At 32.6% G+C, this 19,931-nt stretch overlaps 2 protein-coding genes across 3 annotated transcripts; one reads left to right on the top strand and one right to left on the bottom strand.

Annotated features, from left to right (window-relative positions):
• The first annotated feature begins 1,923 nt into the window (after positions 1-1,923).
• LOC110614245 (nodulation protein H) lies at positions 1,924-8,426 on the top strand. Of its 2 annotated transcripts, XM_043957075.1 has the most exons (7): positions 1,924-2,309; positions 2,526-2,603; positions 2,872-3,107; positions 3,185-3,443; positions 7,430-7,609; positions 7,688-7,843; positions 7,975-8,426. In XM_043957075.1, the coding sequence occupies exons 1-7, from the start codon at positions 2,280-2,282 to the stop codon at positions 8,146-8,148; spliced, it is 1,113 nt and encodes a 370-aa protein (XP_043813010.1). In that variant the 5' UTR covers positions 1,924-2,279; the 3' UTR covers positions 8,149-8,426. The 2 variants fall into 2 exon arrangements, with proteins under 2 accessions (XP_043813010.1, XP_021611424.1); XM_021755732.2 differs by lacking the exon at positions 2,526-2,603 and having other exon boundaries at positions 1,926-2,309.
• Positions 8,427-12,547: 4,121 nt separating this feature from the next.
• On the bottom strand, positions 12,548-16,450 carry LOC110614603 (leucine-rich repeat receptor-like serine/threonine-protein kinase RGI4). The gene is made up of 2 exons (XM_021756170.2): positions 13,482-16,450; positions 12,548-13,375 (listed from the first exon to the last, which is right to left on the bottom strand). The coding sequence occupies exons 1-2, from the start codon at positions 16,294-16,296 to the stop codon at positions 12,915-12,917; spliced, it is 3,276 nt and encodes a 1,091-aa protein (XP_021611862.1). The 5' UTR covers positions 16,297-16,450; the 3' UTR covers positions 12,548-12,914.
• Between the last annotated feature and the right edge of the window lie 3,481 nt (positions 16,451-19,931).

Here is a 19,931-nt window from a genome sequence, read left to right on the forward strand (position 1 = left end):
ATTAGACCAGAACCCGATTTTATCTAGCAAAGCATTGTAGCTGTCATCCCCTTGGTTTCTTCAAGCTGTCTTTGGAGGATATATAATGGTCAATCCATCTTAATGTGGTCTAATCCATGTAGGGATGGCAACGGATCGGGTATTTTCGGGTACCCGATCCGACCGAATCCTAATAAAACGGATTTGGGTAGTTATAATCGGGTTTGGGACGGGTTCGAATTTTAAAAATAATACCCGTTGCGGGTTCGGATCGGATTCGGGTTTTATGGATAGGGTACCCACCACCCGAACCCATTTATATAAATAATTAATTTAATATAAAAAATATATTTTACAATAATATTTAAAAAAAAATTTATATATTTTTATTTAAAAATTTAAATTTAAATATTTTTTAAAAATATTAGATTTTTTAAATGAAAATTATTAATGAGAAATATTTTTTATATAAATTATTAATTAAAATATATAAGATTAAATGGGTTCGGGTTTTATTCGGGTAATAATAATCGGGTTTGGTATGAATTCAGATATTACTAATATAAATCGGGTTCAGGTTCGGATAGTTTAATTTTCGCGGGTACCCTACCCGTTTACATCCCTAAATCCATGGCTACCAAATAAGGATCACCCATTTACATCCACTGATATCTCCTTAGGCCTTGAAAGTTTAAAAGTTTATGATTTATTTATACTCCATTCCTTTCAATAGAATCAGAATCTCATTCACTCAAATCTTCAACCAAGGAGATGTCTAGTTAATTGAAAGGGGCCGCTAAAATAAAGGTGGAGATACTTGATTTTGGTGAGAGGAAAAGAATGGAATTTATTCAGTAAAAAGTGCTTATAGGCTAATTTAAAGAAATGGCCTACCCAACAACAAAACTCCTTTCGAAAACTATTATGGAATCTCAAGATTCACCAAAGGTGCAGAATTTTGTTTACAGAGCATACTCGAGTTGCCTGCCAATAAGGATAAATTTGCAAATGAAATAGGTTCAAGTAGAAGACACCTGCATCTTTCTCTGGAAGTGCTGACGAAAATCTTGAACATTAGACTCAATGCCTTACGGCTAAAGAATATTGGCAGAACTCTATTCCCCAGGTCTTAATGTTTCCAATTGTTAACTTTTAAGGTTGGATGGATCAACATTTCTCTTCCTCAAATGATGATAGTTGAAAATCACTATGTATGATCCTATGGGTTATGTGGAAAAGCATAAATGAGCTCCTCTGGAAAGACGTCCATGTTTCGATTGAGCATATAACACCCAATTCATATTTGTTTCTTCACAGTTGGTCTTTGGCAAATTGCAACAATTATTTGAGTCTCCCGCAAGCTATAACCGCCTAGAGGAAGCCAGGCTTCCTCAAGTGCAACACTGATATCATAGTCTTTCCGAACCACAATTTTAATATATTTTTTAAAATTAAAAAATTAATTAATAAATTTTTTCCATAAAAACTAAATAATATGTTTTTTCCTATAAAGTAATCTTCCAGGGAAAAGTCACTTTGATCATCCCGTCATCTACGCTCAAAGAGATTAACCACCGTTTAGGACTAACTAACATATTGCTTTCAAAATCACAACCATTTAATAATAACAAAAGTCAACTGTCAAATTCAAATTCACAAAAAAATTTGATACGTTAAAAAAAATTTAACCGTTAGATAAGTGGCATTCACAAATGGACTCATTAAATCTTATCATCTAACGGTCTATAAATTTTGTGTACCAAAATGGTAAAGAAATATTAAAATTGAATATAGTTCTCCAAATGGTAAAAAAACACCAGTCAAAAAAGTCCAATCCACGGTCGTCTGTGATTCAAACTTTCAACCTCGCCATGTTAATTAGAGTAATTAAAACCTTATCTTCTTCTCTCTTTTTCAATCCAAAACGACACAGTAATTAAAGCAAAACGCAAAAAAGGGTTGTAGTTTTGAGCTCAGTATTTGGGTTTAGAGTCTTCTCTGTAAAAGGTCTGGGAGCAGCAGATGAGAGCCACTGCCTTCCCAGTGTCATAATTTCACATAGACATCCACAGCGTGCAACGGTCTAAAAGCATCCCCAATTATTTTGTTCTTCACGAGAAAACCCTTTCCCTCATCTTTTTTCTTTTTAAAATTTTTTATTTGAATTTTTTTGCCTTTTATATGGTAATAATAATGAGTTGAAGACGCGGTAGATAAAGCTTGACAGTGAATGTAAAGAAGGAATCTGAGCTGCCAAATGCCTTTTCCTTTCATCTTCCCTTTTCAAGCTATCAAAAACTATGCCTGACGATCTCTGCTTCTTATCTAAGGTCTGCTCATAATCGCCTTTGTAAATTTGTTCCTTTTTCTTTTTGCTTGCATACTGTCTTTTGTTTTATGCATATTTTTGTCTGTGAATATTTTTTTTTTAATTTGTTTTTGGTGATAAAATGTAATTTTGTGGTTTTTTTATGATCTGTTTTTTTTTTTTTTAAATATCATATAGTGTTCCCATATTTACGGGTTTGCTTTCTGTATCTATTCAGAAAGAAGCAAACCCAGATTTTCTGTTCAGATTGAGATATACCACCAACAAGATATTAGATATATTGGAACTCTTCTATGTGGGTAATCTTCTTTTGACAGTAACAGTAGCTTGTTTAGCTTGACTTCGATTAAAATGTACATATTGGATTTTACTTGGTTATTTCCATCAATATCCTTTACTGTTTTCTTTTGATTTGCTCTTTTACTCGTCTGGGTATTAGTTTTGGTGCTGAATCCTAGCTCATAAACATTGTAAGGCATTAACTTTGGGAATTTTCTCTCATTCAGATTGCTTGTTAATTTGCTTTTGTATTGTTTAACATATGGGTAATTCATGAATTACAGGATACTTTCATCATAAAGGCCCCCAAGAAGTCTACACTTTTGCTTAGGATGATTGTTTTGGTGTTTGTAATGGTATGTGGTGTCTATATATGCTCAGTTTGTCTTAAGCAAATTAGCATCCACAACAGTGCTGGAATTTTAACTCTTGGAGTGATTGAAAAGCCATGCCCAGAACCTAATATTGAACCTTGGGAGATTCCTTATGTACACTACCCAAAACCCAAAACTTATAGCAGGTAACACATTAACGCAGTGCATTTTAGTCCAAAGTCTTTGTTAACTTTAGTAATTTAATTATCTGCTACATTTTTAGGGCTGAATGCGCGTGCAATCCGGTGCGGCATTTTGCGATTCTTTCAATGCAGAGATCTGGGAGTGGATGGTTCGAGACTTTATTAAATAACCACACTAACATAAGCTCAAATGGAGAGATTTTTTCTGTTAAAGTGAGGAGGAGTAATGTTTCAATGATTACGGAAACTCTGGACACAATTTATAATCTGGACTGGCTAAGTAGTGCTTCCAAGAATGAGTGCACTGCAGCAGTTGGTTTAAAGTGGATGCTCAATCAGGTGAGAGTACTGGTTATTTATTTATCCTTTTTTTAACTCATTTGTGGTAATTTCGCCAGATGAATATCAGAACATGTCATTTAAGTTTTTGCATATATCAGGGGTTATCTGTAACCCTCTCATATGAACTATATCTAGGAGAAATTTGCATACCTTATGATCCAATACTCAAACTAGAGAGTTTTGTATTTGGCATAATTACTCGCTGTATCCACAATAATAGCTTGACTAGCCTATCAAAGAAGTAACATGCAAGGTGGCCTCAACTGGCAACTAGTTCACAACATGTCAATTAACTTTCAGTTGGTCTAAAGCTAGCATATTCTGTTCATGCTCTCATTTTATTTATTCTATTCATTATGATGAAATTTGAGATAGGATGAGAAAAATGGAACAAGAAAAAGGTTTGCATGATTTCACTAGATGGCCTGCTTCCTCCAAAACAAAAGAATTAATGGTACAATTTTTTCTATTCACTTGTGTTCCATAGACACAGGAGAACATGGTTATAGTAAAAGATAATGTCAATATATGGTAACTACCCAGCTATTTTTTTGATAATATTATGTAATTGACTACAAGTCACTTCTTCATATAAGAACCTACTAAGCTGCTGATTTTCCAATCAATTAAATGATATTCTCCTAAATATGAGATTATTCAATAGTAATAATAGTAACAGTAATAAAAAAAAATACATAAAGAAAAAGAAAGAAAAAGGAAGCTGATTCAACAATGGCTCCTTTCTTCCAAGCTCAAGCTTTTTGGTTAGGTGCATTGAAAGAATTGGTCACTTGGTTATGTTCTTTGAGTAAATAGAAATTTCTTTGCAATCCATGATCATATCTGAATCCTTAAAATGCTTTTCCAGCTGTTAAAATTAGGTCATCAGGACAACACTTAGTTCATGTTTTCTCCTCCTACAAAAATATGACAAGTTACTTAAAATATGCTCCCATAGTTGTCAGTTGTAATATAAATTCCTGGCTGCTTTGCATGTCATTTACAAGTGCATTATCTGAGGAAACCAGTAGCTTTATAGTGTAAATCACTAAAATATTTTGGTTCCATGATCCACAGGGAACTGGATGTGAAGCATTTTACCACGCATTTGTTGGTTTATACAAAATGTTGCACAATCATTTTTGAAATCTAGGACTGGAACCATTTCTTTATATATTGACCAATCCTTGAAGTGGCCTTTTGCAAAGGACAATGCTTTATGCTTTCTTATGGTAAAGGCTTGAGGTTATTGGTTGTCTGTCCATTAGGTATCCAGGTGAGTCTAGACTCTAGTAGATGTCCGAATTTCTGAAAGATCGTTAACTGTTGCCTTTGAATTTATATCTGAAGTTGTGGCTGAACATTTTAGTGGGTAAATCTCAAGTACAATTGTTCCTAGGATTTTCTTAATGGAATCGGGCTGGTCTTCTGTTTACTTACTCCCATTGTACTGGTGGGGGAGGGTGGGGGGATGCACTTTACCTTTTTTTTTTTTTTATGATCTAGGGTGTGAACTAAAATGAAAAGGGAACAGCAAAAGTCCAAGGTCCAACCAAGTGTTCTTGTTCATGTCAATGGCCAAATCCGAGGTGCTATTGTGAGGCTGGAAATATGTTATGTCCTACATGGATCATCGTGAATGTTTACTCTTTTTTTTTGGAAAACTTTTTTGATTTATATGGTTCTTATTTCACATGTTTTCTAGTTTCTGTTCAGAACTTGCTCCAAAAGTGTGCTATAGAGCAGTGAGTAACAACACCTAATTGAAATTCCATCATTGAAAAACTTAAATGGATCAAATGTTTCCATTATTACAATGAAACATCATCAGAGAAGTGCATGATGGTGTGATGCTAAGATGTGGCTTAATTTTAAAGTAGAGAGGGAAGAGAATTTTTTATGTTTAGGGGAAATGGGACTAAACTGAAAGAGAACATTATTCAAGTCCTTAACAAAGAGGTGGTGTATTATGTGCAGTTGTTGCTATTGAGATTATTTCTATATATTGAGCTATTTGTAGTGATAATCTCAATATATAGAAATAATCTCAACAGTTGCTTTGAAGTTTGAAAAGTTATTCAACAAACTTTTTAGCTAGAAAATTTAAGTGGACCTAATTTTCTTCTTATATATATATATATATATATAATAGAAGTCAAACAGAATAATAATTTTCACCTCTCCTTCCTACCTAATGAGTAGAGGCTGATTATTAACATTGGTGCTTTTGAGAAAACATCTTTTTTACTGTAGTAGGTGCAGGTTATTAAGGTAGGGAGAGCCCTATTCTATTTAAGACACATAACCAAACTGGCACATTTCTGTTTTCATTTTGATTCAGTTTTCACTGTAAAAATCAAAATAACGAAGCAAAACCAAGTTATATATTTACACAAATATTATAGGAAAACATATTTCTTTACATAATGGGACTTAGAACCACTGAATCATACCAAACTGAACCAAATTATTAAGTTTTGGCTCAGTCACTTCTCCGTAAAAATGGGTATTTCGGTGGTGCTTATTTTCAAACTGAATCACCCAATGTTCACTTCTAGTGTAAGGCATCAAGAGACCAATCGTTGCAACCGCTTGTTTGAGCTATTGATTAGTAAAATAGGTTTAGCAGCATAACACGCGGAAGCTTCTTGATCAGGTAACATGGTGGTTCAACCATATCAGTTATGGTTGCTAAAGAAGTCCAAGCTGAGGTTGTATTGCTATTACTGTCCATGCTTGGTATGACTTATGAGGTCTGCCCTCAATTCCTTCAATAGTGATGTTTGTAGCGATTGCTAGTCAATATCCATAGATTCCTTTGTCTGTAAACACTGAACAGAGTCTTCAATTTTCCTTGATATACTTGTTGCCAGATGATTTAAAGAATACGGCACCTGAAACTACACTTTATGAGGTGGGCAACTGATTAGGGCAGTTCAAACAATCGGTTCGGTTTTGAACCAAACTGAAATAAAAAATAGAAAAAAGACTAGATTTAATGTTGAGCAAACTGAAACAAAACCTATTTTAAGACTGAAAACCTACGTCAAACTGGATAAACCGGTTTGGTTCAGTATAGTTTTTCACTTTTGGCATTTTCTTTGCTGCATTTCAATTGCCATCTCCATGCAACCACACTCAATGTCACATGAATTCATTAAAGAAAGTTAAAAAGAGCAACATAACATAAAAAATACCAGAACAAATGCATGTGGTTTTCCAAAAATTTCATAACCCAGATTAAAAAAAAAAAGCTCACAATCTGGATTCAAAAACTCTGAAGATTTCACAACCCATATCAACATAATCTCACAACCCACTTTTGCATAATTTCACAACCCACGTTTGCATAATTTCACAACCCAGATCTGTGACCGTTGAGGACAGCCATCAGCGATCTGTGATCTGCAATGGAGGAGGATGTTCATGCGGTTATCTGTGACTGGGTGACAAGGGGAAGCTGTATGGAGAGATTGAGGCAAAGATGAGGAAGCAATGGAGCTGACGCCAGATTGAGACAGAAAATGGAGGCCAGAATGACATGTGTAGTAGCGAGGGCAGAGTCGAGAGAGCAGCTTCCTCGCAATTACCAGCCTTTGAGCTATGACTCTTGAGAGACAGCAGCCTCAGAATGAAGATATATGACAGACATAAACTTAAACTCTATAGAGGCCATAAAACGGTGGGACTAAAACTTAAAAACAGCAGAGGATATATAATTGTTATAAATCAATCAGTTTGCTTTCTCTCATTGATTTCGGTTGATTAACTGAACTGAAAACCAAATTCTTCAAATTAATTATTGAACAAACTGAAATAGCTTACTTCTTTCAGCTTGGTCAGTCTTTCAGTTAAAGCGAAAAGTATTCACCCACTACAACTGATTTTAATAGGACATTGTCTTTTTCCATGCATTTTATCGCTTTCTTTTAATTTTATTCATCTTATTTTCCTTTAACCTTCCTTCACACTGATTGATGTAGGGTGTGATGCAACATCATGATCAAATAGTGGAGTATTTTAAGACCAGAGGTGTTTCAGCTATCTTTCTCTTCAGGAGAAACCTTTTGCGCAGGATGATTTCAGTACTTGCGAATTCCTATGATCGACAAGCTAAACTGTTAAACGGGACCCACAAGTCTCATGTTCATTCACCTGATGAGGTCTTTCTCTTTCAAACTTTCTCTAGTCGTATCTCTCTCTCTCAAATGTCAGGTTTCTTATTGTAAGGAATGTTTCAGGCAGAAAAACTAGCTAGATACAAACCCTATATTAATGCTACTTTGCTGATACCCAATCTGGAGCTAGTAGAAGACACAACTGCAAAAGCATTAGAGTACTTCAAGAGCACCAGGCACATAATTCTTTACTACGAGGATATCGTTAAAAATCACACTGTAAGCCAAAGTATTTGAAACTTTTTGTTAGAAATGCTTCACCAGTAACTTCCGTTAAATGTGGCTTCATTTCACCAAATGGCATGAAAAAGGATTAGAACACCAAATTTCTATTTTCTCGTCTTTTGCAGAAATTGCTAGAGGTTCAAGATTTTCTGAAGGTTCCACATAGTGATCTTAGGAGTCGTCAAGTAAAGATACATAAAGGATCCTTATCAAACCTGGTTGAGAATTGGGATGAAGTCCAAAAGGCTATCAAAGGAACACATTATGAAAGCTTCCTGTTTGGAGACTACAGGAGGTAAAACTACTGGAAAATGATGTACATAGGATGCTAGATATCTGACCTTTTTTCCCATTTAATTTTATAGTTCTAGGAGCCAACAGGAATTCTATCCTGCTGAAGTTTTGGCTACAAACTTTGGATTTTGTTTTCAGTTTCTTGTTTCTGATTTTCTTTTTTTGTCCCACCAGATTAATATTCCATTTATTCTTTTTGCTCTTTGTCACTTTATTTGGAGAAACTCTGTTGTACTAAAGCTAACTGAGAGAAAGAATAGTTTGCATTTTCTTGCCTTGTTCACTTGAATATTGTGCAGTTCCTCTTACTATTTTTCGGGAATTAGCTACATGTTCTTTCTTTGAAGAGAAAACAGGTTCAGGTAGAATGGAGTATTTGGAAATCATTCATGCCCTTTCCCTCATATTATAGGGACTAAATAGTAATTTTTTTTCTTTCTGCACATTACTAAAAACTTTTCTTGAATTGAATCTATCTCTGAACAAGTTTATAAGTATTAATAACTCATAAATCATGGTAGATTTGATGATAACCTAAATTGAATCTAATTTTCTTTTTCTTTTTTAATTATTTTTCGAATAGGACTTCTATCATAATATTACTTTAAATTAAATACTCAATACTTTATCATCAAAATTCAATGAAATTAATAGAAAATTCTTATTTTGTTTAAAAGAAAAATAAAAGATTTTTTTTTTATTATAAAATCAACCTTATATCTTCACTTGAAATAATTTAATAATTGCAGATAAGAGGTTTTTAATCTATAATATTTTAAATAAAAAATATAAATATACGAGAATGCAAAAAGTAAAACTTACTATAAAATTTATATAATTGAAATGTAATTTTTTATTTTTATATTTTCTTAAATATGTAAAATTTAGTTATTTACTTTATTTTTTATTTGTTCATTTAGTTCGAGTTCATATAAGATTTTACTTCAATCTATATAAAATAGGAGTTATTTTACTTTTTTTCTTTTCTATGATAATTTAATTATTTCAAACCAATATTCAACTTGAATTCTCTCTATCTATATTATCTCTAATATAATTCACTTTTATCCTTTTTTTTATATGTAGTTTTTTTAAATAAAAATATTTAAGTTTATCTTTAATTAATAATTTAAAATTTTCTTTTATTATTATAAACCAATTTTTCATGGTAGCATTCTCACCGTTTTAATTTTTACGGACAATATATCATCATTCATCCTGATATAATAAGAAAAAAAATCGCTCAAAATAAATTATAAATTGATATTTAAAAACAAAACCATATAATAAAAATCTAATCAACTGATATTTGATTCCATCGATAAAAAAAAAATCAAGCGATGTAAATCTCAGTTTTTCATAAAAACCCACCCTAGAGCAAAATATCATGGAAAAAGTACTGTCATAAAAAATAATCGCAAAATGTTTTATTTATTAACTAACATTAATTGAATTTTTAGGGTATTTAATAATCAAACTCTATTTTTTTATAATATAAAAACAGATAAACACATATATTAAAATACGCATTTTTATACAATTGCTTTTCAATTCTAAATCGTCCATTACATTCGTCACTTTTTTCAATTTACTAATTTGAGTATTAGAGTGATTATTACTCGCTTTCTTTTATACAGATTGACTAATCGCAATATAATTTTATTTCAATCAATATCAAATTATAGATAATTTTATGTTTATATATATTGTGAATTATTATCATTAAATATTTATTTAATAAATTTTTAGCAAATAATTTTCTAATATAATTATATAAATATATGAAAATATAAAATTTATTATTCGTAAACTAACTCTAAATTTTAGGCTATAATAAACAAAATTAACTTAAAACCTGTATGTACAATTATTATCTATTAATTAATTTTTAATTTAATAAAAACAATAATTCAAAATTTTACCAAGTAGTAATGCACGTAAAGCGCTTTTTTTTATTTTTAATTTCAATTCATGCGTTCTATTATTTTTTGAAGTATATATATATATATCTCAATTTTACAATCCTATTTTATAACATTTAGAATTTTAAAGTCATATAAATAAACTAAATTCACTTAAATAATAAATTTTATAATAGTAAATAATATAAATAATTAAAAATAATTTTATCATTTCAATTATTTTCATTCTCTTCCAACTTTTATATATGTAATAGATTATAGATAATAATGAAAAAAACAATAATTTATATAATTTATAAATTAATTCAATTAAGATTTTTCAATTAAATGGACTGAATCAAATAATATAATTTTTTTAAAAACATTATAAGTGTAATTGAATCCAATTATAAAAAAATTGAACTAAATTGATATAATTTGATTTTTTTTTTTATTAAACCGATTAATGATCAGGATTCTACATTGTTTTCTCAAATTATTTTCATCAATATAAAATTTTAGTGGTTTTCTTATTATAATCTCATTTCTTTTAATAATAATATTAGAAGTTAGAACAACGTTATCTATTTTTATGTAATTTATATAGTTTTAGTTAAATTAGTTTTTCATAATTTGTTTTTTTGGAAAATTTAATTTTGAGACTAAATAAATAAATTGTTTAATTTTAGATCACTCAATCGTTTTTTAGGAAAAAACATGAATATTAAGGGGAGAGAATAATTCTTAATAAATAAATCATAATATTAGCGCATAAGAAGAGTATTTGGTTTAAAATCAAAAATATGAATAAATCGAAAGTATAGTGAGTATTTTATATATAAAATTCGAATTCAATCCAAATTTGCAGTATTATTTTTCAAATTTGAATTCGTCACAAACCTCATTATAACTATTCAAGTCCGTCCTATTAAAATTCAGTCGAATCCGATATTCAAAAATATTCAAGTCCGTCCTATTAGAATTCAGTCGGATCCGATACCCAAAAATACTCTATCAGTTGCCATCCTGTGATTAAGTTTCTAGTTCTTATCTATTTTGTCATATATTTATACAAGCAAATCAATGCAGAGAAGAATGGGGACTGCACTTAAGACTCGAAATGCTTTAGTGGGAGAATGGCATATGAATCGGTGGCTCCATGGTGCACACTAGAGACCCATATACTGCCACAAAATATTGATATTAAGAAACTTATGAGAGGTCACTGAGCTTAGTGGATAAGCACTAGTAAGTGGATTCTATTGGCTGGAAATGGGAAAAGAAAGGAAAGATGAGAAAATTGATGAATTTTCATTCTTTTTATGTGTATTTTCAATTAGAAATGCCAACCCCTACTGCTTAATATTTGATTGTTTAACAAGGCAGAAGGGAGTTAGTAAAGCAAATGCAGAGAAGTCCATAAAGCTGGTTTCTGAGGATGGCGAGTCAAGACTTGCCTTAGCAAAGCTTTCTATGTATCATATTTTGGTTCAGGGTTCGAAACAGTGGCTTCAAGTTCATGATGTTCCCAAGGAGACACATAAATCAAGAAAAATTCATCGGCTTCAGTCACTTCAGCTGGGTGTTAATTAGTTTCATATTGGAAAGGTTGAGAATCTCAGCATTCTTCCTATAGTATAACAAGTATTTATGTCCCCTGATGCGACACAAGGGGCGCGGGCCATCTCAATTTCGGCCGATGGTCCACACTGTCGCCGAAGAAATAAGTTGCTCAATGAGGATAAGTTGCTGTCTACTTAGCACCACATTGTTGTGGCCAAAAACTGTCCACTTCACCATTCACTGTGCCAAGTTTCATCTTACGTCATTAATGTAGGCCATTGCCATCTTATCTACGCAGAACCAAAGCCCATCCTAATTAGGAAACACCTCCAAGACTAATCAGCAAGTGGTACAAGTAGATGTGTTTGATACTGATAATGGAAGAATTCATGCATCCAGTTAGTGCAAATATTTCATCCAGATCTTGCTGTTGAGCTGGTGTAGATGTCAACTCTTTAATTTCTATCCAGTTAATGAAAATATTTCAGCTAGATCTTCTTACTGTTGATAAGATTGACAAATAATTGATACTAATTAGCATATTCATTGTACTTGTTTGTACCTAATTACAACCAAGTAGACTAGCAAGTCAAAAAGCAACTAACTGGAGCAGTGATGAGTTGATATAATTAACAGTGTCTTAGTAATTATTAGATTAGATTGTTTAACATTATAGCTATAAACTTCATGTGAGCTAGTTGCCTATTACATTGTTTTGGAATTCATGAGCAGGTATAATCGTCCTGCTCAGAGCATGTGCTTCTGAATTAAGACATGCAAGTGTTTAGCATTCTTTGGCTGTAGATGTCTCTTTGCACATTGCTGGAAAGGTCTTTCTCAGACAGCACATGGACATGTGGCTTAAGGAACGTGGGACCATGTGAGCACTGCTGGAAAGGCTGCTTTTGTTTTAATTTTTAGATAGAGAATCACATTCCTTGCATTAAATTATAACTACATAGATCCAAAACTACCAATGATTGATTGGTCCAGCTCCTACATGCTCTCCTCTGCTCCCAAGGTAATCCCCCCATCAGCATTGGAGCTGTCAAACCACCATAGAGTATGGACCCCTTTCTATTTCTACCCTTAAAAGTTCTGAAAATTCTCTTATTCTTCTTTGCTTTTGATAATATATTTTACATACCCAGAAGCTGAATTTACTCTTAACAGATTTTCTCCTAATCTAAAACATCAAATATGGTGAAAATTACAACCCAGAGAGGACCTTTTACTACTATGATTGCCCCATCAAGTGGTGGATAATGTACAGAACATGAAAGCTCTGAAAACTATCCTTGAAATGTTTACCCATTATAGGTTGAATCATCAGAGAAAGCAAATGAGCAGTTAGAAGATCCTTGTGACACTACAATCCTAGGGGATGGCGATCGAGCTTCTGCCAAACCTCCCTTTGATAAGTCAGTTTCTGGCCTTACAGGGTCGACATGCCTAATCTCCTTTAGCATTGCAACAATGTCTTTCATTGTTGGACGATCATCAGCTCTGGAGCTGATGCACAGAAATGATACAGCTAAAGTTTGGAGTATTTCATGCATTGTAGGGTCAGCCCTCCCTCTAAGTTTTACATCAAGAATGTCAACTGGGTCTTTCTTGCTTGCCAAGTGGTCCCTAACCCACTGAACCAAGGGTGCACCACCAGGCAATGTTGGGTCTAATGGGTGTCTTCCCGTCAAGACCTCTAAAAGCACCACACCATAACTGTACACATCGGTTTTCTCAGTGATCCGCTGCATTGATGCGTGCTCTGCAAAATTAAGGAAATCCAAGAAAATTAAGCATGATTTCGTGATTTAACATTATAAAATTTAACAACCAAACCTGATTTTTTTTTTTAAGAAAAAAAAAAGTACCTGGAGCCATGTATCCATAAGAACCAGCTAGGTGAGGTCTCTGGCTTGGTTTGGCTGAATCATCATCAGCCACAACTCTTGCTAGGCCAAAATCAGCTAGAAAAGCTTCATAGCCTGGTCCTAAAAGTACATTCATGGCTTTTACATCTCCATGAAGAATTGGTGGTAAACAATCATGATGCAAGTATGCGAGTGCATGTGCCACCCCTAACACAATACCATATCTTGTTTCCCATTCTGCCCCTCCCTTTCCAGCACCATGAAGAAGGGAGCTCAAGCTTCCATTTGGGAGGTAGTCATAGAAAAGTAGCTTCAGGTGTCGGTTAGAACCCCAGCCTAAAAGCCGGATAATGTTCCTGTGTCTGATAGAACCAAGTGTTTGAATTTCAGAATTGAATGCTCCTGATTCTTCTGATGACCACATCTTCTTAACTGCTAGAGAATCCCCATTTGGAATTGTGACCTTGTATACTACTCCTGAGCTGCCTGTGCCTATAACATTAGAGGATGTTAGATTTCGAACAATGTCATCTATGGAGAAATCAAGCTTCTGGTACAAAGTCATTTCCCAGTTTCCATCTTCCATTAGCCCATGGTTAGCAATTCGGGCGCGGACAAGCATGTAGATTGCTAGGAGAACTAGCACTGCACTGCCACTGAGAAGAATGGACATCACTAGTTTCATTGCTGATCTATTGCGTGCTGCACGTCCCATGCTATCTGTGGGTGTTACTACTCCTCCAGCAATGTAGAGACCTTGGTTCGAATCAAGGTCACTTAAGGGGAGCTTTCGAAAAAAGGGAGTGTCAGGCAATTCACCGGAGAAGTCATTGAAAGATACATTGAGAGAAACAAGGTTTTGAAGGTCTGCAAGAACATCTAAGTTCCCTTTGAGCATGTTGTGGGAGAGATCAAGCACTCCAAGCTTGCTGAGACCAGAAAATTCTGATGGGATCACACCGGAAAGTTGGTTGCTGCTAAGATTGAGAGAGATTTCCAATGCTGGCATTTGACCAAGCTCCTTTGGAATTTCTCCTGATAAGCCATTGTCTCCAAGATTGAGCAATTGCAGCTTACTGCAAGATAATATCTCCGCCGGAATACTGCCTGAAAGTTGATTCTTTGCCAAGATAAGCTTGGTTAATTCAGTCAATGACCCGATACTATGAGTCAGTGGACCTGTAAGCCTATTGTCTGAAACATCCACAAACTGTAGGCTTTTGGGCAGAGAATCTGGTAAAGAACCAGCAATCCCATTTGAATGGAGATCAAGAAACTCGAGATTTTTACATCCAGATATGGATGGGGGAATTCCTCCGACGAGACGATTGTTGCTCAAGTCCATGAAATTCAAACTCTTCAATTTTCCTATTTCCGATGGAATAGTGCCCGCCAGCCTATTTCCACTCAATCTCAATCTATACAGGTTGGTGCAGTTGCCTATATCTGGTGGTATGAAACCAGATAAATCATTGGAAAGTAGCAGTAGCTTGGTGAGATTCTGCAACCCAAAAATCTGATTTGGTATTGAACCAAAAAGATTGTTGTATGAGAGATCAAGAGCCTGAAGATTCTGGCACTCTGATAGAGACTGGGGAATATTGCCTGTTAGATTGTTCTGCCAAGCAAAGAACAGAGTCAAGCTATTTAGATTGCCAATAATTGCAGGAATCTCACCCGAAATGGCATTGTTATCCACTTCAAGATGAGTGAGGGCTGTACAGTTTGTGATTTCAACGGGAATGGTGCCTGTTAATTGATTGACACTTAGCTGAAGCTCTTGAAGCTTCAAAAGATTCCCAAAACTTCTTGGGATGCTTCCAGTCAGAAGATTCTCAGAAAAATCAACGACAGTGAGCTCTGTGCATCGCCCAAGCTCATCTGGGATTGAACCCACTAAGCTGTTCTGCCAAAGAAGCAGACTCTGAAGCTTGCTAAGTTCCCCAATTCCCCTTGGAATCAAACCAGATAAAGAGCTCTGATACAGGTACAAATTCTGCAACTCACTGCAGTTTCCAATCTCTTCTGGGATAGGACCTGATAGGAGTGTTGTATAAATGGCTATAGTTTGAATTCTTTTCAGCTTTCCAATTGATGAAGGCAAGCTCCCAGAAATGCTAGTTTCAGCAAGGCCTAACACAACCAAGTTGGTGCAGTTCCCAATCTCCTGAGGCAGCTCATCCTTCAGATTTTTGTTCCCACCAGCTCTGAAGATTTCCAGCTTGCTTAATGCTCCAATGCTCTTTGGAATTTTTCCGCTGAGTTGATTGTCGTAAAGAGTCAGGTACATAAGGCTTGAGAGGTTACCAATATCAGAAGGAATTTCGCCTTCAAGAAAATTTGTATTGAGAGATAAGCTTTGCAGTTTGCTTAGCCTACATATTTCCCCTGGTATTTCACCTGAGAGAGAATTGTCGCTAAAATCAATGAAACTGAGCTCTTGATATTCACCCAACTCTCTTGGAATATTGCTGGTGAGATTGGCAGAGGACAGGATAAAGGTCTTCAAGGAGTTGAGAGACTGAAAATTTGAAGGTAATGGACCTTGCAAATCTACTCCTTTCAAGCTTATCTCTGTAACCATTCCATTTGAGTTGCAACGAACCCCAAACCAGTTGCATGGAGTTGGGTCTGAAGGATTCCAAGAATTGAGTACATCTGTGGAGCTGTTTAAGCTCTTCTTCCATGTCAAAAGAGCTAGGCCTTGTTCATCAATGGAGTAACAAGAATGAAAGAAAATAGAGTTAATTGATAGAAAGAAAGTGAAGGAGAAGATATTGGGAGAAAGAAAGAGATTCCTTAGAGTTTCAGGCATTGCTGAGAGATGAGAACTGTTGATCTGTTTTGGGATTGTAGAGGGCGAAACCCCATGTTTTGTTTATAGAAGAAAAGCAGAAGATCTGGATCGAAAGGCACCTTCTTTTTTATTCCATTATTATTCTAATTGGACGAGGAGATTAATATTTTTGTTTTATTTATGTCTCTGGATGTTTTTTTCCTTCTTTCTTCTGTCATGTTCTTCCAACCAATTAAGGCATTCTCTGTTAAAAAAAAAAAAGATAAATCCATTTTTTTAACTGAAAGTATGAATACTCCATTTATTTCATCTACAAATTTTACTGTGTTTAAGATTTAGACACTGATCTACAACCATTTTTAAGATATTATTTATAGTATTTGAAGACATTATGAAAAAATATTTTCCAAGAATTTTGATTGACTGATTCAGATGAACTAAGTAACATTTCAGGTTGACAGAGTGATTGATGGATTTAAGCAAGGGACAGTGATAGGTTTGCAGATCAAAACACCACAGGAGGAAACCATTGAATATATGTATAGATATAAAATTTTGAGAGTGGATTCTATAAATCAAAATGAGTTTTGTCTTGTTTAATAATGCAAGAATGCAGGTGGTCCATCAATTTCTGTGGTCACAACCAAGCATGTGCCTTTTTAACTTCACTCTCCCAATATCTTTTCACTTGTTTAAGGACCTTTCTCTACACAACCTGCCCTTAATTTCATTTCAAATTTCTCTTTTGATTTAAAACCTATTGAATAAAAAACTCAAGTATTTATATTAATTTATATTTATATTTAAAATTTTAAATAATATCTTTTCAATTTATCTTATTATAAATAAGAGAACTAAATTGAATATACAGACATTAGTGATACACTATAATATAGTCAGCCCATTCTACGCTTCTGGCACCATGTTAAGAGAAAGACCAGTGAGGCGCATTCTACGTTCCTGACACTATGAAATGTTATGCTATGTTATGCTATGTAAGAGAAAGACCAGTGAGGCCCATTCTACGCCGCCAGTTGGACTATATAGAGGACTATTGGTGACAAGTCCATCCTTGATATAATTTGTTTGTGATGCGTTGCATTTTATGAAAGCATGAAAATTAAATTGAATATTTTATTATTCTGCTCACTGGGCTTTATAGCTCACCCCTCTCCTTTAACCCCAGGCTTGCAGGTACAGGTAGACCAGGAGTTCAGTAGGAGTAGAGTCATGTTTTATGTAATAGCTAGATGTGGACATGAATATGATGTAATGTAAAAGTATAGTATTGAAATGTGATGTAACGATGCTTATGGAATTAAAAGTTTTGTTAAATTAATAAAAATCTTTAAAATATATTTTTTTATTTTAAAAAATTTCTTTTTTTATCAATCTCATTATTTACTTTACATTCTTAATAATCTCATTTAATTAATATTATTAATATAAAATATACTTTTTATATATTAAAAATATGCCTACAATTTATAATATTTGATATAAATATTTAATGAAATATTTTAATATATAATATTTATATATGTATTATGTAATGAAAATTTATTTGTAATAAATAATTATTTAATATAATATATTTAATATTACATATAATAAGTATAAAATAAAATCTTTCAATATAAAATTTAAATTAAAGGTCTATATATTTTATTAATATAAAATTTTTAGGGACTATATTATAATTTACCAATAACTTTTACAAATTCAATTTAGTACTTTTAGTCATAATCATAATTATTATTGAATGTTTTTAAAATTTAAAATTTTGAATATAAATATAAATTAATGTAAACATTTAAATTTTTTATCTAATAGATTTTTTAATAATAATTCATGGTACCAAATTAAAAAAGAATTAGTTAAAATTGATTGAATCTAATAGTTAAAATTGAGATAAATGGGAAAGAATTAATTTTATTGTCTAAAATTTTAAATTTAGGATATAAATATAAAAATTTATAAATTTATAAATTTTTTATTTAATAAAAAATATTATAACTATAAAATTAAAATAATTTTAATTTCGGAGGCTTGATTATTTATTAATTGGGTTATAATTTATTTGGCATCTCCTTTAAATGAGTATAAAAGAAAATAAAATTAAAAAAATAATCTCTAAATTCAAATTTGAATCGAAATTAAAGGAAAAAAAAAAACTGAGATCCAATCTAATTGTTGGCTTGGAATGGGAAAGTCAATCGTTTTGTATGGAACAGAATTTATGTAATAATTTAGGAAGACTGTATCTCAATAAATTTGAGAAATTTTATATTCTATTCTCCTTCATAGTAAAAAATCAATTCTAATTAATTTTTTTATGTAATAATTTAAAGACTGAATCTGAATAAATCCGAGAGATTTTATATTCTATACTTTCAAAGTAAAGGATCCGCTGTAATTAGTTTTTTTTGGGTTTAATTTATAAATATGATGAAAAGTGGAATCTGAAGTATCAGTGCAGTGCACATGCAAGAAAGGAGTATGTAAAAATTAAGATAATTTTTATAAGCTGCAGATGTGGTAATGCTGTCGGCTGTAAAGGATTAAAAATCAGCAGATAATTAAAATGTAAGATTAGCCTTCATTGGAAGGGACAATCTCACGTCAACTTGTAAGAATTTTCAATTACTAGAATATATTATTCACCATCAAAAGTTGCCAACCAAATCACCTACTCAAAAATAAATAAATAAATTAGAATTATTATTATTATTAATAGATGGGTCTGCCATGGCATTTAGCATGGGTACAGTCTAAAAATTTATGAAAAATATTTTTTAAAATATAAGTTTTTTTTTTTGCAAACAAATGAAATGTAAATTTTGCAGATATATGGGTTTCATGGAGAGAGATGAAGGCTTTAATGAGTGTAGCATGGAATTGGTTACCATTTGAAAGCAGTGTACTAGTGTGCATCACTTATAGAGTGCAGAATGATGGAAAATCTTTGGGAAGCAAAATGCATTATGTTTTGTTTGAAATAATTTCCAGAAACAGGTTAGAAAGTCAGCTTATTTTCTTACAGGTACAGAAAAGAAAAGAAAAGAAAAGAAAATTGTATAATTTTCTGGGTAACATGGTGTCCTTGGAAATATTGAATGCCAAAGACCATTGAAGGGTGAGCAGTGTGATGAACAAGTACTCTGTTTAGAAAGCTTTATCAATGAATCTGAAGACAATGATGATGATGATTTGATGAGATCTTATAATTTGATTCAATATATTCTTTTAGTCTCAATCAAACTCGTAAATTTTCTTGGAAAATCTTGTTGGTATTAAATATTTCAATTAATGACTGGACCCTATACTGCTCATTTCAACTCTGAAGAAATCAAGGAAATATCAACTTTTCTTCTTCTTTCTTTCCATGTAAAAATATCAACTCCTCTTCTTCCTTTTAAATCATTGTTATCCATGCAACAATGGATGGTTTAAATTCCAAAAAAGCAAAATAAAAAATAAAAAATTTCACTTTTACATTAATATATCATTTCTCTTATATATTATTATGGGCTGCAAAACTCACTATTTTTTTACATATTAAATTTTATAATTTTATTATTATTTTAAGATAAAAGGTTAATTTTTATTTAAATTTTGATTTTGAACAGATTTTAAATTGAAAATAAAAAAAA

This window comes from Manihot esculenta, chromosome 5 (genome assembly GCF_001659605.2).
Source record: "Manihot esculenta cultivar AM560-2 chromosome 5, M.esculenta_v8, whole genome shotgun sequence".
Lineage (NCBI taxonomy): Eukaryota > Viridiplantae > Streptophyta > Magnoliopsida > Malpighiales > Euphorbiaceae > Manihot > Manihot esculenta.